The sequence below is a fragment of the Lagenorhynchus albirostris genome, chromosome 8, assembly GCF_949774975.1.
Source record: "Lagenorhynchus albirostris chromosome 8, mLagAlb1.1, whole genome shotgun sequence".
In the NCBI taxonomy this organism is placed as follows: Eukaryota; Metazoa; Chordata; class Mammalia; order Artiodactyla; family Delphinidae; genus Lagenorhynchus; species Lagenorhynchus albirostris.
This window is the reverse complement of record NC_083102.1, coordinates 39833697-39860566: the sequence shown is the minus strand read 5'-3', so window position 1 is coordinate 39860566 and position 26870 is coordinate 39833697. Positions and strand designations below refer to the sequence as shown.

At 36.5% G+C, this 26870-nt stretch overlaps 1 protein-coding gene across 4 annotated transcripts in view; it reads left to right on the top strand.

The window, feature by feature from the left end:
* LOC132524636 (probable G-protein coupled receptor 141) overlaps positions 1 to 4047 on the top strand; it is a 188807-nt gene extending 184760 nt beyond the window's left edge. For all 4 annotated transcript variants that reach the window (XM_060156846.1, XM_060156844.1, XM_060156845.1 and 1 more), the window contains one exon: positions 1267 to 4047. In XM_060156846.1, coding sequence (XP_060012829.1) covers positions 1281 to 2192 — 912 coding nt within the window. In that variant the 5' untranslated portion in view covers positions 1267 to 1280 and the 3' untranslated portion in view covers positions 2193 to 4047. The remainder of the gene's footprint in view (positions 1 to 1266) is intronic.
* Positions 4048 to 26870: the final 22823 nt, after the last annotated feature.

Sequence of the window (26870 nt, the reverse complement as noted above, 5' to 3'; positions counted from 1 at the left end):
CATCAGTATTTTATCAGTAGTTGGTTCATTTTTATTGCTAGGTAAGTTTGATTGTATGAAGAGATATTAAAAAAATGAATAATTGCAAACATGTTACAAAGTGCATAATTATGAAGTGCATAATTCAACTACTGCTCTTCCTTAAATTTGAGCCTCAGTTTCCCTGGTATCAGTAAACAGACCTCTTATCACCCCGTTGTTCAAGTAAGAAATCTGAGAGTGACTGAGACACTTCCTCTCCCTTCATTTCCCAATATACAACTCATGTCAAATCCTGTCAATTTCATCTCTAGATTATTTCTTGAATCTGGTCTCAAGGGATCAGATTTTGCCACAACTCAGAACATTCTAAACATGCAAGAATTTTGAGTTCTACCTTAGAAGAAATGGGAGGCCATTGAAGGAATTTAAATAAGAAAGTGAGGTGTCCTGATTAGAGTAAGTAAAGATTAATAAGTATTTAGATTAATACATCTTTATTATTTACTATATTTATTAATTAGTAAATAATATATTAGAATGTGGATAATAATTAGAAGGGCCCAAGACTGTATAGGGAAAGAATCTTTCAGGAGTCCAGAGGAAAAATGATAGTGGTTCTTTTATGAATTTAAAGGTGGGGGAATGGGAGAATTAGGAGACATGCTATATTCTTAGTGGGGCCCATGATAAAAACTTAGCCAAGGTCTCACTTTTAGATGATAATATAACTGTGATGAGAAACTCAGATATACCCTCCTATTGCTTGCTGCTGCCTTGATTTAGCCAGTTTTTTAGCCAAACTCATCAGCATCCTAAAGGAATTAAGCATAAATATTCTTGGATCATTTGCTGATGAGCTGGAAGGAATTAGAGAATTATAATGATACATAAAAGAAAAAAATATTCCACGTATTTAATGCACCCACTCATCTTTCTGTCCATCTTAAGATTTGTTTTCCCCCAGTGGTTGCTACAGTAATAGTGTCCATGTATCAGCTTCAAATGGTCTGCAATCAGTTTTATGCAAATAGTTTTTACTGTGTAGATATACAGACCTCTTGATGAGGTCTTTAACCATTAAAGGTCAAGAATCAATGACTTAACTGTGCTTTCAGTGTAGAGTACACAGAAATGCATATGACAATAATCTTCATTCTTAAGGCACATAAAGCTTACGTCATGTAAACAGATAAATGACAAAGTCACATTGCCAGTGCAATGTGAACAAAATATGAACAAAATTCTGGAAGTTGGTTAGTTATACTGGTGCTTTATCTCTTCCAGGTGACTCCTGAAGTATGGCTGACCACAATAGTTCCTCCTGCAATAACCCTATAAGGTCACCCCATTTAACCAGGCTCTACTTCATAGTGCTCTTTGGAGGGCTGGTGGGCATCATCTCCATTTTGTTCCTGCTGGTGAAAATGAACACCCGGTCTGTGACCACCACAGCAGTCATTAACCTGGTGGTGGTCCACAGTGTTTTTCTCCTGACAGTGCCTTTTCGCCTGACCTACCTCATTGAGCACACTTGGACATTTGGGTTGCCCTTCTGCAAATTTGTGAGCGCCATGCTGCACATCCACATGTACCTCACATTCCTGTTCTACGTTGTGATCCTAGCCATCAGGTACCTCATCTTCTTCAAGCACAAGGACAAAGTGGAATTCTACAGAAAACTGCATGCTGTGGCTGCCAGTACTGCCCTGTGGCTACTTGTGATTATCATTGTGGTGCCCCTGGTTGTTTCTCAGTATGGAATTCATGAGGGTTATGACAAATACCACTGTTTTAAATTCCAGAAAGAACTTGTTTATGCATATGTGCAAGTCATCAACTATTTGATAACCATTATCGTCATAGTTATTGCAGTGATTCTCTTGGTCCTCCAGAGCATCATCATTGTGTTGATGGTGCGGAAGCTACACCACTCCTTACTATCCCATCAGGAGTTCTGGGCCCAGTTGAAAAACCTGCTTTTTATAGGCGTCATTCTTATTTGCTTCCTTCCCTACCAGTTCTTTAGGATCTATTACTTGTACACTGTGGCACATTCAAGTGACTGTAATGACAATGTTGCATTTTATAATGAAATCTTCTTGAGTGTAACAGCGATTAGCTGCTTTGATTTGCTGCTCTTTGTTCTTGGGGGAAGCCGTTGGTTTAAGCAAAAGATAATTGACCTATGGAATTGCCTTTTGTGCCGTTAACCACAAAGTACAGTATTCAGAATTACTTCCTTAATATTGAGAGTGGAAACAGGAATAGTTATTTCATTACTTGATTAAAACCATGCCTTAATACAGCCAAATAAAAGGACTATAAAATGTCAGAGCCTTCATTTCAGCCCTTATTTAATTCCTACCATCTCTGAATGATACATATACAAAGACTAGTAATGTTCAATTTACCTGGTGTTGCAATACTGCATTATTTTCCAATATAAAATATCTACTTGGCCCATCCAGGTACCATGGTCTAATGGTTTCTGAGTTTTACTAGCTTATTTTAGTTTCCTCAGTTTGAAACATGGTCTTTTCTTAGGCTTTGGATTGGACTCAGCCCTCTAGTTCTTTTCATTCCACTTAACCTTAGGTAAATTAATCCTGATCATGGTCATTTCAAAGACACAAACTCTATTTGGCTAACCAGATGAGATGACTATTCAACTCACACCCTCACAAAAAACAGATAAGGGGAGAGAGTAGTAAAAAACTTTTTTAGATTACCATAACTTTGGTGGGAAGTCACTTATCTAGACATCAAGAGAAACAGATCTCTTTGTGGCCTTCTGCTATAATAATTTTCTAGATTTGTCCTTTGAAAGGTCTGGTTTAAGGACATGGGATCAACTCCCTCAATATCTCCAAAAATCATTTAAAAGCTTACTGAGTATATCTAAAAAATGGTGAAACTGTAACTTAGACAATATTCCTGACCAATATGCTGCTAGGCATTAAAATGAGTTCCCAAGGGAAGTGATTTAATTTTCCCCCTTTCTGTTTTTTGGAGGATTTCTAGATATCCTGGGCCACAATTTAGATTTCCCTTGCAGACAAAGTTATACTGAAATCTTAGAGTTCCCTCTCACCCTTAAAGTTGTGTCTTCAATTAATTAAAAACAATATTGTAAAAAAAAAAAGAACTCTTGAGAAATATATGGGAAAACCATTAATTTAGGCTATGAGATGGGGCTGCTAAATTGAAACACAGGCTTATGGATTTTTTTGCCTTGTGCCCATATTTCTACTATTTCCCTCAAAGTTTCACAATCTTGAAACTTTCCAAAGAACTGATCCAGTTTCATATTTGAGCCTTCAGAACCTGAAGCAATTCATGGTAGGAAGAGAAGAACGGAATGAATTAAGGTAACTTTTTTCTTTCCCCAGCAAGATAAATGTTCAGGATTGAAAGATTTTTCTTTATTTGTTATACTCTATGCATCCACAAATTTATCAGATGAATAAGAAATACCCCTGGAGGTTTTATGATCACTAAAATTGCTGAGTCATATAAATTAATTTTGAGGAAGAAAAAGCAACAACATACATACATGACTTATCCAAATTTTTTCCTGCTTTAAACTTTCACTTATTCATCTTTCTTTCTTTTTAAGTTATAGTTATAGTTTTTAAATTTCTTATTTGTCTTCTTTTCCCACCTTTTCTTAGTTTTTTCCTTCTCATTTGACCCATAATATTTGTAAGAAAATTTCTAAGACCCAAAAAAGTTGTGAGAAAATTTGTTACACCCATAAAATGTGTAAGAAAATAATTATAGTAAAATATTTTAAAAATTTAAAAATTATTTATGAAAATTACATCATTTCTCTTCTTATATATCCATATCTTACTGTCATAATATCTGTTAGCTTGTAGATTGTATTGCTCTTCCAGACTTTAAATTATGTTGAGGTCTGGCAATTATGCTTTTCTCTGTATTATCAGATATTATAATAAAGGGCCTATTTTTGTGGACCTATAAGAAATACTATCCCAAATATAGAAATGCAATATATAAAATATCTTATTCATTAATATTTACAGAATAAACAAAAAATTTCAATTTGCCAGTTTTTTGTCTCTATTTGCTTTACAAGTGAATCTCATGCAGGAGTGGGGGTGACACTGGCCTCTCAGGCCACTTTGGATAACACTATTATAAGAGAGCACCACTGGCATTTGATGGCTGGGGTCAGAGGCTAGACACCCTGCCTTGCACACAATTCAAAATTATCAGGTCTTGCTGTGTTTTTGAATGTTCTTCCAGACATTTGTGAATTGAAACATATGCTCATAATAATCAGAGCAGTTAGTTAGGTTTTATTCAGTTTTCATAAACACATAGTATTTTCTTGGTATGGTTTTAATTTTCTGAAATTTCCAGAAATGTAGCTACCATAGATATTGAGGAAAGATTTTACTCTGTTTTCCTCAGAACTTTAACAAGAATTGTTCATTCCTTTGGAAAATCACATTGTCAATGGCAATATCATCTGTGACATTAACAAACAACATAACACACCTGTAAACAATATTTGCAGTTGTAGTACTCAGGTTGATATTAGATATAGGTGCCAACATCAGACTGCCTCATTTTGTCTCCTTTTGTGATCATGTCTGAGCATTTACACAGAAATACATATATTTTATTATAAATAACTTTCTCTTTCACTACTCATTTATATTACAGTTAGAACATTACATGTATGGAAGGGTTGTATTATCTATGAATTTTATTTTAGAATGGTAAAAATGTTGCCAAATATTTGCAATAAAAAATAAGGCATTGGGTCTGCAAGGATTGAGAACCACTGAGCTACCACAAACAGGGTCAGTTTAAAGGGGAGAATTGCCAGTTATGACATTATGGACTGGAAAAATATTCCTATATTTTGGGAATACTTAACCTCAGTGTGATTCAATTATAAATTATTTCTTTCATTACTGTAATGATTAGAAGAATAAATGCAACTTTTAGGAAAATACAAAAAGAATATGTATGTATTTTTCCTTTTTGATAAGACAAAGGTATTTCCCTGAGCCTCACAACTCCCAGGTTGGCTCTTGGTCAATATCTACCAGATTTTGAACCCACATATAATGGCAATTTTTTTTTAATGAAATGAGCTTTGCATGAAATGATTCAAGAAGTGTTGAAAATCCCCAAATCCTTCTTAATGGGACTGCCATTAAAACTGCATTCCTAGGTTAATATGGCACTTCTTCTGAAGGACAGCAGCAGTCCAATCACCTCCAGTCATTAGCTCTTGAGCATGAAGACAATGAGGTGAACCTTTGTAAAACTGCCATTTCTTAGATTTGGTAGATTTTGCCCACTTAACCTCTAATAAGATAAGGCATAGACCAAGGACTCTCATACCTATTGGGGCTGATAAGAACAAGGAAACTCTCCTTGTAATAGGGGCTGACTAAAACATTTTGAAAATAGTTGGTAACAAAAACCCTATGGTAAAGGGGCATGGTAATGGTGGATTTACTTGAAAAATGCTGAGAAATCTCAGGAGGCCAAAGGGCATCTATAGGTATCAGAAACCAGGCATCAGCCAGGGAACCTGATTTTGGTCTTGGGCATGGCTGAGCCCTGTTTCTGTGACAGAACGAGAATGCTAGGCATTTACCAAGACAAAACTCAGAAAAATGAGCAAGTTCTATTTCCTGAAGGGATACACACGTGGACTGGAACTTCCAGAGACAGGAGCTGGGCCCCAATGTCAAAATGTACCTGATGGAGGCTTCAATATGAGACATACTGTAAAAGCTATAGTAATCAAAACAGCATAATGTCAGCATAAAAACAGACACATAGGGCTTCCCTGGTGGCGCAGTGGTTGAGAGTCCGCCTGCCAATGCAGGGGACGTGGGTTCGTGCCCCAGTCCAGGAGGATCCCACATGCCGCAGAGCGGCTAGGCCCATGAGCCGTGGCCACTGAGCCTGCGCGTCCGGAGCCTGTGCTCCGCAGCGGGAGAGGCCACAACAGTGAGAGGTCCACGTACCGCAAAAAAACAAAAACAAACAAACAAAAAAAAACAGACACATAGATCAATGGAAGAGAATAAAGAGCCCCCAAATAAACAAATGCATATAAATTAGTTTATGACTAGGTGCCAAGAATATACAATGGGGAAAGAATAGTCTCCTCAATAAATGGTGCTGGGAAAACTGGACAATCACATGCAAAAGAATGAGATGGGACCCCTATCTTGTACCATATGTACAAACCAACACAAAATGAATTAAAAACAGATTCAAGATCTGAAACTGTAAAACTCCTAGAGGAAAATATAGGGAGCAAGATCCTTGACAGTTGTCTTGGCAAAGCTTTTTGGATTTGACACCAAAGGCAAAGGCAACAAAAGCAAAAATAAACAAGTGAGACTTCATCAAAACATAAAAGCTTCTGTACCGAGAAGGAAACCAGCAAGAAAATGAAAACTTACAGAATGGAGAAAATATTTGCAAATCATATATCTAATATGGGGTTAAAATATACAAAGTACTCACACAGGTAAATAGCAGAACCCACCATGATTCAATTAAAAAATGAGCAGAGGAACTGAATAGACAGTTTTCCAAAGGAGACATAAAAATGGCTATCAGGTCCATGAAAAAATTCTCAGCATCATTAATTATCAGGGAAATGCAACCAAAACCACAATGAAATATTAACTCACACTGTTAGAATGGCTATCATCAAAAAAATAATAACAAATGTTGTTAAGGATGTGGAGAAAATAGAACCTTGTGCACTGTCGATGGGAATGTAAAGTGGTACATCCACTATGGAAAAAAGTATGAAGTTTCCTTCAAAATTAAAAATAGAACTATCATATTATGCAGCAATCCAATTTCTGGATGTCAATAGCTAAAGAGGGGTTTCCCTGGCGGTGCAGTTGTTGAGAGTCCACCTGCCGATGCAGGGGACACGGGTTCGTGCCTCGGTCCGGGAAGATCCCACGTGCCACAGAGCGGCTGGGCCTGTGAGCCATGGCCACTGAGCCTGCGCGTCCGGAGGCCCGTGTACCGCAAAAAAAAAAAAAAGCTAAAGAAATTGAAAACAAGATATCAAAGAGATATCTATACTCCCATGTTTATTTCAGCATTGTTCAACAATAGCCAAGATATGAAACAACCTAAGTGTCCACCAACATATGAATAGATAATGATGTATCATATATACATATAAAATTCCATATATGGTATGTGGAATCTAAAAAAAAAAAAAAATCAAAGTTATAGTTGTAGAGAGTAGAAGGATAGTTACCAGGGGCTGGGATGGTGGGGGAATTGGAGAGATGTTGGTCAAAGGGTACACATTTATAGTTATGTGAGTATGAATAAGTTTAAAGACCCAATGTACAGGCATGATGACTATACTTATACTATACTGGGGACTTCCCTGGTAGTGCAGTGGGTAAGAATCCGACTGTCAATGCAGGGTACACGGGTTCAAGCCCTGGTCCAGGAAGATTCTACATACTGCAGAGCAACTAAGCCCGTGCACCACAACTACTGAGCCTGTGTTCTAGAGCCCACGGAGCCACAACTACTGAGTCCATGTGCCACAACTACTGAAGCCTGCGCGCCTAGAGCCTGTGCTCCGCAACAAGAAGCCACCACAATAAGCCCGTGCACTGCAACAAAGAGTAGCCCCCGCTCGCTGCAACTAGAGAAAGCCTGTGCACAGCAATGAAGACCCAACACAGCCAAAAATAAATTAAACTAAAAAAAATATACTGTATTGAACCAAGGAAATATGCTGACTATAAATTTCAGGTGCACTTGTCACAAACAAAACATGGTAACTATGTAAAGAAAGAATATATTAACTGACTTGACCGTAGTAATCATTTCACTATGTATATGTATTGGGTTGGCCATAAGGTTCATTTGATTTTTTCCATAAGATGGTTCTAGTAGCTCTTAGTTGTCTTTAACTTCATTTGAAACATTTTTGCTAGATTATATGTGACAGCTGTCATATCTGTGTGCATTTAAAAAAAGACTTACTAAAATTGGTGAATTTTTGTGTAGGCATTTTAATACTGAGGATGGAAGAAAAAAGCAACATTTTCAGCATATTATGCTTTATTATTTCAAGAAAGGTAAAAACACAACTGAAACGTAAAAAAAAGATTTGTGCAGTGTATGGAAAAAGTGCTGGGACTGATCAAATGTGTCAAAAGTGGTTTGTGAAATTCCCGTGCTGGATGGAGATTTCTCACTGGACAATGCTCCATGGTCGGGTAGACCAGTTAAAGTTGATAGCGATTAAATGAAAACAATAATTGAGAACAATCAACAATATACCACACAGGAGATAGCTGACATACTCAAAATATCCAAATCAAGCGTTGAAAATCATTTGCACCAGCTTGGTTATATGAATTGATTCGATGTTTGGGTTCCACATAAGTTAAGCGGACAAAACCTTCCTGACCATATTTCCACATGCAATTCTCTACTGAAATGTAATGAAAACGTTCCATTTTTAAAACAAATTGTGACGGGTGATGAAAAGTAGATACTCTACAACAATGTGGAACGGAAGAGATTGTGGGGCAAGCGAAATGAACCACCACCAACCACACCAAAGGTCCGTCTTCATGCAAAGGTGATGTTGTGTATGTGGTGGGATTGGAAGGGAGTCCTCTATTATGAGCTCCTTCTGGAAAACCAAACGATTAATTCCAACAAGTACTGCTCCCAATTAGACCAACTGAAAGCTGCACTTGATGAAAAGCATCCAGAATTAGTCAACAAAAAATGCATAATCATCCATCAGAATAACTCAAGACTGCATATTTCTTTGACGACTAGGCAAGATCTGTTACAGCTTGGCTGGGAAGTTCTGATTCATCCACCATATTCACCAGACATTGCACCTTCGGATTTCCATTTATTTCGGTCTTTACAAAATTCTCTTAATGGAAAAAAATTTCAATTCCCCGGAAGACTGTAAAAGGCACCTGGAACAGTTCTTTGCTCAAAAAGATAAAAAATTTTGGGAAGATGGAATTATGAAGTTGCCTGAAAAATGGCAGAAGGTAGTGAAACAAAAGGGTGAATACGTTGTTCAATAAAGTTCTCGGTGAAAATGAAAAACGTGTCTTTATTTTTACTTAAAAAACGAAGGCACTTTTTGGCCAACCCAATATATTAAATTGCATGTTATATACCTTAAATATATTTAACTTTTATTTTAAAAATATTTTAACTATAGTATTAGCTTCTAACTTCTGTCATATTGAAAATACTATCAATACAAGTTTTCAAAAGGAAATGGCAAATGTGTTCTTTATTTTAACACTAGATGGCAGCCCAAAGTAACAATTGTATCTGTTTTCAAAGCTTGTTACTTGAGTTTTCAGTTTAATTTATTTAAAAAAGGGGGTGGGATAGAGAAAAAAAGAAAATGAAACAATAATAACAATCATATTGTTTTCGAAACTCTGCAATAGATTCTCAGGGGTTTTTTTTCCCTTAAAAGGGATATTTCATAGTAACTCTTCCTGTGTGAAGTAGATTGAGAAGATATTGTTAAAATATAACTCTTTAGTTATAAGGGCAAAAATAATTCTGAAAGCAAATATTTTGGCTTAAGTCATATTTAGAGATTTTCATGCTTTATTTCAATAACAGTATCTGCAACCAATTTTTGAACCCAAATTATGTTGATTCTTGCAAATAATTTGTAGAGAACACAGTTGTTTTTGTAGAGAATTGAGATTTAGGTGACCTATTATTATTTTTTAATGTCTGAAATTTGCATAACATTTGAATTACTTTAACACAGGATTTCAGGAGACTTCTCTACATCTTAAATCCTGCAAAGGCTGGAGTATATGAGGAACAAGCCAGTACCTTACTGAGGTTTCCCCTTCAATGACAGACAGCCTTTGATTAGCTCAGGGAAACTTTTATTCTTCTGACTTGTAAATAGTGTGATGAAATATTTCTCCAACTATTATGCTATATGATTTATGACTGCTGAAACCTATATCAGCCAAAAGAAAAGAAAACTAAGAAAGAGAAAGCAAGTTAAGATTTATCCTGTCACAAGGTTGAATATGTGGTGTCCATTGCGTGCCAAGCAGAGTGAAGTGTTCAGATTACCAATGTGAAAAATTTGGTTGTTGTTGCTTTAATAATCTCAAGCTTTCATAACAATTACACATAGAACACAAATAACTTCTTTTTCTGAACTATTTCAGGGTAAGTTGCTGACCTGATGCCCCATCACTTCCTAATATTTTAGTGTGAATTTCCCATAAACAAGACCCGTGTCTCCTACAAGTCATTATACAACCTTCAAAATTGGAAAATTAATGTTGATTCAAGACTACCATCTAATCCACAGACGCCATTTAATTGTCATATTTCTTCAGTCTCTTTCACTCTGAAACAGTTCTTAAGTCTTTCCTTGCCTTCCATGAATTTAACACAAACTAGATTTTTTTGTAGTTTGTCCCTCAGTTTGGGTTTGCTTCATGATTAGAGTCAGATTATCTATCTTTGGTAGTAATATCACAGAGGTGATGCTGTTTTCTCATTATATCTCATTGCCATGAGGTGGTCCACAATTTTAACTTGTCTCATTACTGATGACATTCACTTTGGTCACTTAATTAAGGTGGTATCAGATTTCCCCACTGTGAGGGTTTTTTTTCTCTTTGTAATTAAGTATTTTGTGGAAAGCTATTTTGAAGCTGTGTTTAATCCTATTCCTCAACAAACATTGGCCAGCTATCATGAAAATATGCTTACTATCACTCAAGTAAAAGCAAAGAAGGTAACAAACATTTTTATCATAAGATTTTTTAAAAGTTTGAGAAAAATCTCCTAATGGTAAGGGTGAAAGGCAATATTGTTAGAAATGATATTAGTACTGCTTTTTGGAGTGCAATTTGGAAATAATAAAATAAGTTTTAAAGGTATATATTTCTTGGTATAGTAATTCTATTTCTATATGTCGGTCTTTAAGAAATCCACAGAAATGGACTGTTGGGAATTCCCTGGCAGTTCAGTGGTTAAGACTTGGTGTTTTCACTGCCATGGGCCCAGGTTCGATCCCTGGTAGGGGAACTAAGATCCTACAAGCCAAGTGGCAAGGCCAAAAAAAAAAAAAAAAAAGGAGAAAAGAAAAAAGAAATCCACACATGCACAAAGATGTATGTCCAAGAGTGTACACTGCAGGGCTTCCCTGGTGGCGCAGTGGTTGAGAGTCCGCCTGCCAATGCAGGGGACGCGGATTCGTGCCCCGGTCTGGGAAGATCCCACATGCCCCGGAGCGGCTGGGTCCGTGAGCCATGGCCGCTGAGCCTGCGCGTCTGGAGCCTGTGCTCCGCAACGGGAGAGGCCACAACAGTGAGAGGCCTGCGTACCACAAAAAAAAAAAAAAGTGTACACTGCAGCATTATTTGGATTAGCAAAAAGTCAGAAATGACCTAAATCATTTCAAGTGGGGTGATTAATTAATAAGCTATGGTATCCATGTTCTGGAATTCTTTTGAGTTAGTTGAAAATAAATACAGGTACATGTTTTAACTTAGAAGACTTCCATATTATTAAGGGGGAAAAAAAGTGAGTTGTATCCCTTCTCCATATCTTATGCTATATGCAAACATCCAGTCTTTCACCAGATCTTGTCAAAATATATCCTGAATCCAACTACTTCTTATCATCTTCACTATTATCATCCTTTGCCATTCAAGGCCCAGCAAGAAACAGGTGGCTCATTAAAACCAGCTAATTTGAGGAGGATATATTGAAGGGATTGTTTAAAGGTATGAGTAGAGTTTAGGAAACTCAACAAGGGATAGTATAAAATCTTGGGGTTACCAAAGCACAAAGCCTTATCATTATAGGTTTAAAGGGGCAATTGATGGGAGATGTTATAGAACCAGGAGAGAACAGATGTTTGGACAGGGGCCGCTCAGGAGAAGCTATGGTAGAGGAATGGACCAACTCCTGTGACCCTGCAGGGAGTGAGCCTGGAGAATAAGTACCCTCCTAACTCTCCTCCTGTTCTCCAGTTTCTGCCAGTATCTCCTATTGGCTGAATCAAACCAGCCTTCTGGGTACAAAACACCCGTGAAGGATAGAAAGGGATCTGGAGAGGCAAACAGAAAATATCCAGCACACACCCTAGTCCAAGGCGCTATCTTCTCTTGCCAGAGCCTCCTAACTGCTTCAAATTGTTCTCAGAGCTTTCTCTCTTGCCTCTATTGTCACTTAAGAAGGAGTTAAAGGGTTCCCTCATTTCTCTGCTCAAAATTCTTTAAAGGCTTCTCATCACACAATAAAATCCAAAGCTACTGGCCATCTCTCCATCGTCACTACCAACCATTCTTCTCAAGGTCACTTGCTGTTCCTGCCTGGAACGTTCTCTCCCCAGATATTCCCATGGTTTTTCCCTCTGTTTCATTTGCATTTCATTGCAGAGATGAAAATGTCACCTCCTCAGAGAGAACTTCCCTGATCATCCCCTCAAAAATATACTTATTATACTCTATTCCATACTTTGTTTTATTTTTCTTCACATTAATTTTTAACCTCTGACATTATATTATATGCTTATTTGAAATTTAAAAATCAACTTTCTCTTCAAATTGCTTTTTAAAATTTTTTTTAATTAAAAAGATTTTTTTACTTAAAAATGTTTCTAAATTTTTATACAGTTTTAAAGGTTACTTTCCATTTACAGTTATTACAAAATATTGGCTATATTACCCATGTTGTACATCCTTGAGCCTATCCTACACCCAGTAGTTTGTACCTCCCCCTCCTCTCCCCTTCCCCGGTCCCCCACTGGTAACCACTAGTTTATTCTTCTCTCTTCAAATTGAACGTAAGCCTCAAGAGGGAAGGAATTTTTTTTCCTGGTTTGTTTACCATTGCAAACTCAGAATATAGAATAGTTCTTAGCAATAGATGCTCATTAAGTACCTGTTAATAAAGGAATGAATGAATTAATGAACCCTCCAGAATATAGGAGGAAGCAAGAGCTTTTGCAATGCATACGAATAATCCACAATACACCTTTTGATATATACATAAATAACCAAAAATAACAGCTTTTAAATTATGGTTTTTATTGAATTACAATGTAATCACATCACAAAACAATTTGGTCCGCTCAATGAGTAAAATATTTTTTATATTTTAGTAACCTCAGGAGATAAGATAGATTTTCTACTCATTTCCCAACAATGGTTGCCAAATACAAGCCATTCTACTACTGACATAGGACTTTGTATATCCAGCGAAATCAACACTTTCTAAAATGGTCATTATTATTAACTGATTTATGAATTTATCTAGCTATCGAGCTTTGGGATAGGTATAATTTAGTGTTTATAAGCCATTTTCTTTAAAAAGTCTGCTCAGTAGTTAATGGCTTTTGTTAAGACCACGGAAAAAGACTTGAAAAATTGCCCTTCTGAGCTAAAAACAAGGCTGGAAGTTTAAGTCATTCAACTCAGTTTGCTTTCAGTGGGCATATGAGCCAGTTCACCTTCTGTTTATTTTCTTTGGTAATCTGAACAATTTTGATAGTACTGCTTTAAAGCTAAATAAAAAGAGCTCACTTTATAGAAGCATGGTATCCATATGAGTCTTACAATAATTTTTAATATGCCCCAAGGAGATGATTCTTTAATGGCAACTATTTCTCTACATTATTATTATTATTATTATTTTTTTGTGGTACGCGGGCCTGTCACTGTTGTGGCCTCTCCCGTTGTGGAGCACAGGCTCCAGATGCGCAGGCTCAGCGGCCATGGCTCACAGGCCTAGCCGCTCCACGGCATGTGGGATCTTCCAGGACCGGGGCACGAACCCGTGTCCCCTGCATCGGCAGGCGGACTCTCAACCACCGCACCAACAGAGAAGCCCTCTACATTATTTTTGTTTAAGGAGAATGATCCTTGCTTGAGCAGGAAAGGAATCAAGGACTTTAGATATTGACTGTGTTTTCTGTTGCTATACAATTATTCTTCATTAAAGAATAAAAAGGAATATTAAAGACTCACAATAAACATATTCAATTATTTTACATACACTTTCCAATTAAGTTCTCACCAAGCCAAATTAGGTACTAGGCTTTTACTAAAAGTAATTTATGATCCAGGATGTTATTTTTAAAGCCCTAGAGATTTGATTAAATTTAGCTTTTTTTTTTTTTTTTTCGGACGCTCAGGCTCAGCGGCCATGGCTCACGGGCCTAGCCGCTCCGCGGCAAGTGGGATCTTTCCGGACCGGGGCACAAACCCGTGTCCCCTGCATTGGCAGGCGGACTCTCAACCACTGCGCGACCAGGGAAGCCCTAACAGTCATTTTCAGTTATATGTTCACCTTTGTTGTATTGCTTATGATCCTCTTGGCTAAAGTAGCTTGCAAAGCTCAGAGTAACTTTTAAGTTACAGAGGGCTCCACATGTACCCATCACAAAGCCTTTCAACACGCCAGTGAGAGAATTCTCTCAGGAAGCAAATCCCCTATCACAGATTAATTCAATCACAAAGATTTGTTTCAAAGCAGTCTGAAATCTGAACTAGCCCAGTAAGTCTACCAGCCAAAACCTCACAGCCCTACCCTTGCATCACTACTCAAACATTTCCTTATACATGAAGACGTTTTTATTTTCTCTTTAAGATAATACTGAATAATCTAAAAGTCCTGTTCATTATAGCACCTTGAACATAAAAATAAGTCAGAATTGGCTGAAGACCAGAAAGAGTCAATCATCTTAAACTGAAATAACTGTGTTGGCAAGACCTTTTATAATTTTTAGGAATTATAATCCCATTCTCGCACTGTGGAGAGGCACGAAGTTGCCTAGGATGTACTATTTAGCATGACAGATTTGGTGGTGGCATTTTTCCAGATCCTCTCTCAACTAATCTGAAATATTACAGCTGTATTTAAAAGGCCAGATAATAGGGATGTTTGCCTCCATTTACATAATAGTCATTGTTCTGGTTATCTTCTTCTGTGTCACAATCCAGAACTTAGTGGTTTAAAACAACAAGCACTTTATTATATTTCACAATTTCATTGGTCAGATATTTGGGCATGGCTTAACTTCTTCTGTTCCATATGGCATTGACTTAAGTCACTTAGTGGCATTCAGCTGGTAGATGGGCTGATCTGGAGGGTTCAAGATGACTTGACCTCACATCTGGTGCCTTGATGGGTATGGCTAGAACACAGGCTCAGACTATTGACTGGAGCACCTTCACATGACTTCTAGAGCATGATGAGCTCAGAGAAATCTGCCTTCCTACATGGCAACTTGTTTCCCCAAGAATGAGTGTTTCAAAAGGCCCAGGCAGAAGCAGGGCTTTTTATGATCTAGTTTTGGAAGTTCCAGAACATCACTTCTGTCGCATTTTATTCATCATGCAAGTCACTAAAGCTAGCCCAGATTCAAAGAAGAAAAGGAATGGGCTCTTTCTTCTGTCTCCTGATGGGAGTATGGCATGCTTGTAAAGGGAAGGAAGAAATTGATAGTAGCCCTCCACCATCACGATGGTACTGGAATCATGATGACTGTGGAGCAACACCAAGCAGTCCATCTCCAAATGATTACTTTACAAAAAAGAAGTATCTTTAAACTACTGCAATCTGTAGCAGCTATGATCTATAATTTTCAATTCTAGGCCTGAAATATCTCCTAGTATTTTTGATAGTAATTTTGATACTGAATTATTCCAACCCAAAATATCTAAGACCTGTATGACCTGGATTTTCATTAGTAGTATTTTTTATCCCAGTGATAGTTTTGATCCTTTGCCAAATAAAATTTTGTAAGCTATTCCAGGTAAATGTACACATGGGAAAACATAGTACATTGCAAATCAGAAGTTAACAGTAAATCATGCCATCTTGAGCCAGCAAGATATACACTTTATCACTGGGGCCTTATTTTCCCACATGAAAAGGGGATTAAAGATGGTATTTAACTCAGGGGTCACTTAATAACAGGAACAAAAGAGGGGATAGATAAGATTACAGATCCTACAGACTTTAAAAAGATAATAATTGTAATGAACACCTAAATGCCAATAAATTTGACAACTTAGATGAAATTAACAAGTCTTTGAAAAACACAATTTACCAAGACTAGTACAAGATCACAAAGAAAATCTGAATAGTCCTGTTTCTATTTAAAAATTTGAATTTGTTTTCAAAAACTTTTCCACAAAGAAAACTCCAGGCTCAGGTTATTTTGCTGGTAAAGTTTACTAAACATTTAAGGAAGAAAATGAGATAATCCATGTTCAAAATGATCAACAATCTTCTAAATAAAGGACACTGACATAGAATGGGTTAAAACAAAATAAAAAAGAGGGTTTAGAAATGAGTGTGAAACAAACTTTCCATAGGTTCTCTTTAAATCCCACATTTTAAATGCAGTAAAACAAGTTGAGGAGGAAGAGATAATCAAAAAAAAATTGCTAGAAACGTCTCAGAAAAAACAGTTCCAAAGTATATTTTGTTTCATTTTGTCTTACTTTAAAAAATATAAATTGCCATAGTTTATGTGGAATTGGATGCTATGTTAAAAAACAGGCATATTGCTAAGAAAGACAAAATTGAATTCAATTACTCTATAAAATGAATTGATATAAGATTTAGGAAGATCAGTAAATGAAGCATAGCATTATTCATGTTATGATGTGGCATTAAGAAAATCCATATTGTGTTAAAGTGTAGTGAAAATGACTTTTCATGTCTAAATACATGAGTATGGTAACCAGAACAATCATAAACAGTAAATATGTGTCACTTCAAAGGAGTTAGCAGCAAACATCTTATAGCAATAAGATTGAAGGACAGTTTCTAAGTCTCAGAGTATACTTATTTTGCTCCCAGTTCAATCATGAAAACTGTGACTAACTGAAATATTTACAAACACTTCTAGTAATAATATATCTGTGAAGATATAGAATAAAATGTAGGTGGAGTATAAACTTCATAAAATAAAATCCAAATCAAGAGATAAATCACTCAAGATGAAGATAATTGTCTAGAAAAATATCAAAATCTTCCCTTAAAAATTTCACTTTAGGGAGTTCCCTGGCAGTCCAGTGATCAGGACACGGTGCTTTCACTGCCGTGGCCCAGGTTTCATCCCTAGTCACTAGGATTCCGCAAGCCGCATGATAAGGCCAAAAAAAATATTTCAATTTAGAATTTAGATAAGTCCAACATAAGGAAGATTTAGGAGTAGCCAATAAGTCACCTATAGTATTATTGGGTTTTAGGTTTTTAAAATTTTATTTATTTTGTAAATATTATATATATTGCAATTGAAAACAAGTCTTGGAGTAAATATTTTGTGACTTTCTTAGGGATGCCTCAAATTGAAAACAGTGATATGTATATTTTTAACTATCTTAAACTTCTTTGCCCCCATTTAAATCTTTGCTAAGGTTTTCATCTCTTTTAATGTTATAACTTCTATGGCTTCTTCTCTATTTGCTGTTAATGGGTAAATTGGAGATATACATTACAGCAAAAAATAAAGCCAGCACAGTTACCTAACAGGCTTTGAGACTGAACAACATAAAATTTCTATTAAGTTCTACAACATTTAAAACTAACTAGATCTAAGCATAATGCAATATACTTTATCAATCATCTATAATTCACCAGAGGACAGAGAGCAGAAGTAAGAAGAACTACAATCCTGCAGCCTGTGGAACAAAAAGCACATTCACAGAAAGATAGACATGATGAAAAGGCAGAGGGCTATGTACCAGATGAAGGAACAAGATAAAACCCCAGAAAAACAACTAAATGAAGTGGAGATAGGCAACCTTCCAGAAAAAGAATTCAGATTAATGATAGTGAAGATGATCAAGAACCTTGGAAAAAGAATGGAGGCAAAGATCGAGAAGATGCAAGAAATGTTTAACAAAGACCTAGAAGAATTAAAGAACAAAGAAACAGAGATGAACATTAAAATAACTGAAATGAAAACTACACTAGAAGGAATCAATAGCAGAATAACTGAGGGAGAAGAACGGATAAGTGACCTGGAAGACAGAATGGTGGAATTCACTGCTGCCATAAAGTACAGACTATAGAAAAAAGAATGAAAAGAAATGAAGACAGCCTAAGAGACCTCTGGGACAACATTAAACGCAAAAACATTCGCATCATAGGGGTCCCAGAAGAAGAGAGAGAGAAAGGACAAGAGAAAATATTTGAAGAGATTATAATCGAAAACTTCCCTAAGATGGGAAAGGAAATAGCCACCCAAGTCGAGGAAGCTCTGACAGTCCAATACAGGATAAACCCAAGGAGAAACACACCGAGACACACAGTAATCAAATTGGCAAAATTTAAAGACAAAGAAAAATTATTGAAAGCAGCACGGGAAAAACGAAACATAACATACAAGGGAACTCCCATAAGGTTAAGAGCTGCTTTCTCAGCAGAAACTCTACAAACCAGAAGGGAGTGGCATGATATACTTAAAGTGATGAAAGGGAAGAACGTGCAACCAAGATTACTGTACCTGGAAAGGATCTCATTCAGATTCCATAGAGAAATCAAAAGCTTTACAGACGAGCAAAAGCTAAGAGAATTCAGCACCACCAAACCAGCTCTACAACAAATGCTGAAGGAACTTCTCTAAGTGGGAAACACAAGAGAAGAAAAGGACTTACAAAAACAAGCCCAAAACAATTAAGAAAATGTCATAGGAACACACATATCAATAATTACCTTAAACGAGAATGGATTAAATGCTCCAACCAAAAGACACAGGCTTGCTGAATGGATACAAAAACAAGACCCATATATATGCTGTCTACAAGAGACGCACTTCAGACCTAGGGACACATTCAGACTGAAAGTGAGGGGATGGAAAAAGATATTCCATGCAAATGGAAATCAAAAGAAAGCTGGAGTAGCAATACTCAAAGCAGATAAAATAGACTTTAAAGAATGTTACAAGAGACAAGGAAGGACACTACATGATGATCAAGGGATCAATCCAAGAAGAGGATATAACAATTATAAATATATATGCACCCAACACAGGAGCACCTCAATACATAAGGCAACTGCTAACAGCTATAAAAGAGGAAATCGACAGTAACACAATAACAGTGGGGGACTTTAACACCTCACTTACACCAATGGACAGATCATCCAAAATGAAAATAAATAAGAAAATAGAAGCTTTAAATGACACAACAACCAGATAGATTTGATATTTATAGGACATTCTATCCAAAAACAGCAGATTACACTTTCTTCGCCAGTGTGCACGGAACATTCTCCAGGACAGATCATATCTTGGGTCACAAATCAAGCCTCAGTACATTTAAGAAAATTGAAATCATATCAAGCATCTTTTCTGACCACAACGCTATGAGATTAGATATGAAATACAGGGGAAAAAAATGTAAAAAACACAAACACATGGAGGCTAAACAATACATTACTAAATAACCAAGAGATCACTGAAGAAATCAAAGAGGAAATAAAAAAATACCTAGAAAAAATGAGAATGAACACACGACAATCCAAAACCTATGGGATGCAGCAAAAGCAGTTCTAAGAGTGAAGTTTATAGCTATACAAGCCTACCTCAAGAAACAAGAATAATCTCAAGTAAACAATCTAACCTTACACCTAAAGGAACAAGAGAAAGAAGAGCAAACAAAACCCAAAGTTAGCAGAAGGAAAGAAATAATAAAGACCAGAGAAGAAATAAATGAAATAGAAACAAAAAAAATAGCAAAGATGAATAAAACTAAAAGCTGATTCTTTGAGAAGATAAACAAAATTGATAAACCATTAGCCAGACTCATCAAGAAAAAGAGGGAGAGGACTCAAAGCAATAAAATTAGAAATGAAAAAGGAGAAGTTACAACAGACACCGCAGAAATACAAAGCATCCTAAGAGACTACTATAAGCAACTCTATGCCAAGAAAATGGACAACCTGGAAGAAATGGACAAATTCTTAGAAAGGTATAACCTTCCAAGACTGAACCAGGAAGAAATAGAAAATATGAACAGAGCAATCACAAGCAATGAAATTGAAACTGTGATTAAAACTCTTCCAACAAACAAAAGTCCAGGACCAGATGCCTTCACAGGTGAATTCTATCAAACATTTATAGAAGAGCTAAAACCCATCCTTCTCACACTGTTCCAAAAAATTGCGGAGCAAGGAACACTGCCAAACTCATTCTATGAGGCCACCATCACCCTGATACCAAAACCAGACAAAGATACTACAAAAAAAGAAAATTACAGACCAATATCACTAATGAATATAGATGCAAAAATCCTCAACAAAACACTAGCAAACAGAATCCAACAACACATTAAAAGGATCATACACCATGATCAAGTGGGATTTATCCCAGGGATGCAAGGATTCTTCAATATACGCAAATCAATCAATGTGATACATCATATTAACAAACTGAAGAATAAAAACCATATGATCATCTCAACAGATGCAGAAAAAGCTTTTGACAAAATTCAACACCCATTTATGATAAAAACTCTCCAGAAAGTGGGCATAGAGGGAACCTACCTCAATATAATAAAGTCCATATACGACAAACCACAGCAAACATCATTCTCAATGGTGAAAAACTGAAAACATTTCCTCTAAGATCAGGAACAAGACAAGGATGTCCACTCTCACCACTATTATTCAACATAGTTTTGGAAGTCCTAACCACGGCAATCAGAGAAGTAAAAGAAAAAAAAGAATACAAACTGGAAAAGAAGTAAAACTGGCACTGTTTGCAGATGACATGATACTATACATAGAGAATCCTAAAGATGCCACCAGAAAACTACTAGAGCTAATCAATGAATCTGGTAAAGTAGCAGGATAAAAAATTAATGCACAGAAATCTCTTGCATTCCTATACACTAATGATGAAAAATCTGAAAGAGAAATTAAGGAAACACTCCCATTTACCATTGCAACAAAAAGAATAAAATACCTAGGAATAAACCTACCTAGGGAGACAAAAGACCTGTATGCAGAAAAGTATAAGACACTGAAGAAAGAAATTAAAGATGATACCAACAGATGGAGAGATATACCATGTTCTTGGATTGGAAGAATCAATATTGTGAAAATGACTATACTACCCAAAGCAATCTACAGATTCAGTGCAATCCCTATCAAATTACCACTGGCATTTTTGACAGAATTAGAACAAAAAATGTTAAAATTTTTATGGAGACACAAAAGGCCCCGAATACCCAAAGCAGTCTTGAGGGAAAAAAATGGAGCTGGAGGAATCAGACTCCCTGACTTCAAACTATACTACAAAGCTACAGTAATCAAGACAATATGGTACTGGCACAGAAACAGAAATATAGATCAATGGAACAAGATAGAAAGCTCAGAGATAAACCCACACACCTATGGCCAACTAATCTATGACAAAGGAGGCAAGGATATACAATGGAGCAAAGACAGTTTCTTCATTAAGTGGTGCGGCAAAAAGTCTACAGCTACGTGTAAAAAAATGAAATTAGAACACTCCCTAACACCATACACAAAAATAAACTCTAAATGTATCAGAGACCTAAATGTAAGACCGGGCACTGTAAAACTCTTGGAGGAAAACATAGGAAGAACTCTCTGTGACATAAATCACAGCAAGATCTTTTTTGATCCACCTCCTAGAGTAATGGAAATGAAAACAAAAATAAACAAATGGGATCTAATGAAATTTCAAAGCTTTTGCACAGCAAAGGGAACTACAAACAAAACGAAAAGACAATCCTCAAATGGGAGAAAATATTTGCAAATGAATGATCAGACAAAGGATTAATCTGCAAAATATATAAACAGGTCATGCAGCTCGATATTAAAAAAACAAACAACCCAATCCAAAAATGGGCAGAAGACCTAAATAGACATTTCTCCAAAGAGGACATACAGATGGCCAAGAAACACATGAAAAGCTGCTCAATTATTAAAAATTAATAATCCCTAATTATTAGAGAAATGCAAATCAAAACTACAGTGAGGTATCACCTCACACCAGTTAGAATGGGCATCATCAGAAAATCTACAAACAACAAATGCTGGAGAGGGTGTGGAGAAAATGGAACCCTCTAGCACTGTTGCTGTGAATATATACTGATACAGCTACTATGGAGAACAGTATGGAGGTTACTTAAAAAACTAAAAATAGAATTAACATATGACCCAGCAATCCCCCTACTGGGCATATACCCAGAGAAAACCATAATTCAAAAAGACACATGCACCCCAATGTTCATTGCAGCACTATTTAGAACAGCCAGGTCATGGAAGCAACCTAAATGCCCATCGACAGACGAATGGATAAAGAGGATGTGGTATATATATACAATGGAATATTACTCAGCCATAAAAAGGAACAAAATTGGGTCATTTGTAGAGACATGGATGGATCTAGAGACTGTCATACAGAGTGAAGTAAGTCAGAAAGAGAAAAACAAATATCGTATATTAACGCATTTATGTGGAACCTAGATAAATGGTACAGATGATCCGGTTTTCAGGGTAGAAATCGAGACACAGATGTAGAGAACAAACGTATGGACATCAAGGGGTGAAAGCAGGGGTGGGGTGGTGGTGGGATGAATTGGGAGATTGGGATTGACATGTATACACTGATGTGTATAAAATGGATGACTAATAAGATCCTGTTGTAAAAAAGAAAAAAAGAATCATCTATCATTCAAATACCGCCACTAGAGATAGCATATTATTAGGTGTTTCCACAACTTAATTGAGGGCTTACTAGGTGCTTAAGGCATTCAAAGCATGATACCCCAAAATATACCACTTTGACTAAGGACTGTTTTGAGCTGCAGGCAACTGAGAGGATGCAGATACAGAAAAAAACTGTCTGTCCTCTTTCTTTCTGCTAGGAAGGACAGGAGGATTCTTAATCACCAGAGACAACACCAGACTCTTATCAGCACCAGAGGAATCTACATAACAAAACTTACTTAAAGAGCCTTTATCTGCCATTCGTGCCCTCCCCCAGCCCCATATATTCACCTACCCACAGTTTGCTGCCTCTAAAGACCTAAACCCCTTTTCCTTTGTCTTGGCAGTTTTCCTTTTTAAGAAACCATATAAGCCCCAAGTTCTGCCCATACCTTTGAGTTACCCATCACAGTGAGTTCTCCCATGTGTATGTCGGATGGTAGAGGGTATAGGGATTTCTTCTCCCCTACACTGACAAAGGTAAGTTTTTTTGGTCCCCACCTCTTAGGAACTTGCAGTCTAAACAGAGACTGATACATAAGGAGGTAACTGTGACAAAGAATGATTTAGTTATATTAATGATATGAAGAGTCTGCAAAGACAGAGTGAACAACTGACTAGCACGAATATCTGTGTGTGTGTGCATCAGTGTGTGTGTGTGTGTGTGTGTCTGTGTGTGTTGTTACCTCTTGGAAGAGGTAACATTTAAACCTGTTCCTCAGTGATACACAGGACCAACCAACCCCCCAGGAAGTTCTGGTTCAGTTCTTTCCAGATTAACAAAATGAAGACGAAAGACAGATGAGATGTGTGGGACCATTTTGTCTAAGTTGGAAGCAATTTCTCCCATGACAAACACTATGTGTTAAAATCAGGGTCCTCCATTCGCTAGTATTAGCAGCGGCATCTCTTCACCTTCAGTATTTTGCTGTTGCTAACAAAGGAGTGGTCTACCTCATTGTGCCTTGGACTAGCTTTTTTCCCCTCATTAAAAGGCTTTGTTTACAGTACTTTTTTTTTTCAGAAATGCATCTCCGTGGTTTTTTCCACTAATGTGCTTCTGCCTACTGACAAAGAAGACTAGAATTTTATTACTCAGGAAACTGGATTTTTCAGGTCTTCTGAGTCCTACCTCTATGCCTCTCCTATATCCCACTACATTATTTCCCGTTGCATTTTATCATTTCCCAAATTAATGAAACTAAACAGGTGAACTGAAATTTGATATGCTGAAGGATGTTTCAAACCTCCAAATCACCAAATTTTAACAAGGCAAAATAAATATCTCTTTAACATATTACTTGATGTTCCAAAGAGAAATAGATGCATGCTTTCTTATTTAATGACTTGCTGGGGATTATTTGAATAATCGGAATGGTGTCTTTTTGCCCTTCCCTCCTCACTCTCTCAAAAGTTTCTTCTCATAGTTTAATACCACATCATTGAACTGACTTCTTTTTCATCTGTGGTTTAGATATGTTCTAGTCTCATAACAGTGAATTCATTTTTACCTAGACTAAGCAAGGTTGAAAGCTCAATAAAATTAACCTCATTTCACATTTATGATGTTCTAGTCCACTGTGCATATTTAAACACCATGCCTTTTTATTAATGGAAATTCTAAACCATGCACTGAAAAAAAAAAAAAAAGATTAGGCCTGATCTGAATTTGGCTCCTGCTCCATTGCTTCTCATTTTGAATTATATTCCAGCAACTAAGAAACAAACGAATTGAACTTACACAGTATTTTCTAATAATTAAAAATAATACTTATTTAATATCTGAAATAAATTTTCTGACATTCTATATAGTAATTTGAACATTAAAACTTATTTTCCATAAAATGTGAAACAACACTGGTCTAAAACTCGTAAGAATTCTTGTGTAGAACTTACCCAGCCTGCTTTTGGATATGGGTCAATTTTTTTTTCAGTCCTAGTTTTACTCCTGATGAATAAAACTCACAAAACTGAATTGGTGGTTTTTGTGTACTCAAATCTAGGATAGTAGCTTTCCCATCTCTATGTTTCAAGGTTTTTAGAGAATAAAATAGGTAAAGAGCTCTATGCCTCTCTAAAAAATGGCACAATGTGGAATGTAAGGCAATACTGCCCTGACCAGTGCTGTTTAAATTTTTTGGAATCATTTGTCTCTTTCCTAACTTAACAGAAATTATGGGTTCTCTTTCCAGAAAAATTCCTGCACACAAAATTTTGCATTAAATTTTAGGGCATCCAGTGACCTTCCTAGAGGCTTCCCAAAGACCTCCAAGTTATAAAACACTAGTCTAGAAGGAATGCTACATCACCTTTACTAGGTATTGTTTATGGCATGCCATAAAAGATTTAAAGTAGCATTATTTACAATTCACGTCAATAATTTAACAGAGCCTACCTGAATAATGGGGCAATAATATATTCATGGAGCTGCAAATTGGTTAATTTATTTGGTGGCGGTCTCAATGTGGAGCCAGAATTAGACCCAGCAAATAGTTGCTGAAATATGGTTTAGTAGGTGCTGTTATTCACTTGACAAATATTTATGGGGCTCCTATTATGTACTAGGAATTGTGCTAGGCAATGAAGGTAAAAAGCCTGTAAAATCAACACACTTTAAGGGTATGAAAACTTACATTGGGGGTATGAAAACAAGTAAAGAGCAATAATGATACTAGATGATAGGTATTATGACAGGGTAAGTAAAGGTGGCAAATAGAGTAAATAAGAAGGGCATCTGGAAGGGCAAATGAAGGCTCTCTAAATAAAATAATGAACAGGTCAGTCCTGAAGGATGAATAGGAGCTAGCCCATATCTCTTACACATGTGCTTAAAATGTCAGCATTCTTTGCGTCTTGTTACAAAAACTGCTGTCCTTCATTACCTGCTCCCTGGAGTCAACCCCTTCCAATGATACATGCAGATTCTTTGTGTATTACCTCAAAATAACACACTTAATTTGCATTTTAAAGTTTTTGCATTTAGGCATTATCTTTTGATATCCTACTATGGTCGATGAGGATTTTGCTGTCTTTAATTACCTCATCTTCCAACCCCTTGTTCCTGGCCTTAGCATAAACTTATGCACACATACACACATCCCTCCCATGCCATACCTCATCTTCCCATTCTGTCAGTGTTTACATTGTATTTACAATATTTTGACCATGTAAATGCAGTTATGTACTAAGATATGATGGCTTGAACTTTCCTGTACATTTTGCATCAATATTTGTCTGTCTGGATAGTTTTCTCTGTACTTATTATTAACTCAACTCTAAATTCTACCCTAGATATGTAAGTTTCCTTTGAAGATGTTCAACACATTAGTTATTCTATCAATGTTCATTTTCTTGAAGAACTCTATCCCTGAGCCATCTGATCTACTACAATTTGGACTGCTGGCTCTCTAGATCTGTGGTCCAGCTGTCACTTTGGGACTGCCTTTCACCACCAACTCCAGATTTCCTTTGCTTCTTTCTTGATTTGAATTTCCTTTTTCCTACTTTTAATCTCTTGATCAGTTTAATGATAAATTAAATCATTCTAGACTAATCATTCTGTTGATTTTCTTTTATGGCCTTATTTCCCTAGGACATATTTTCCAATAGCGTCCTTGGAAAGGGTACAGAGGAGGCAATATTTTGAGAATCTGGATATAGAATTTGATCTTAGAACTCTTTTTTCCCTCATAATTTTCAAATCATTGATCTCTTGTCTTCTTGCTTCCAGGATAGCCATTCAGGGGTTTGAAGCTGTTCTATCCTTGAACTTTTGTGCTGCATGTGCTTTCTTGCTGAAAGTCCTCTTTTTGTGTCTAAAGTTCTGATCTTTACAAATAATCTGCCTTGGTGTATCTATTTTCATCCACTGTTTTCAGCACATGATGGGTCTTTCTATCTGGAAATACATGTTCAATTCTAGAAGATTTTCTTGTACTATTTCTTTTACTATTTCCTTTGTTATGAATTTTTAAAACGACTACTATTTGGATAACCAACTTCCTATATGTATTAGTTTTTTAGGACTGCCATGATAAAATACCAGAGACTGTGTGGCTTAAACAACAGAAATTTATTTTCTCACAGTTTTGGAGGCATGACCA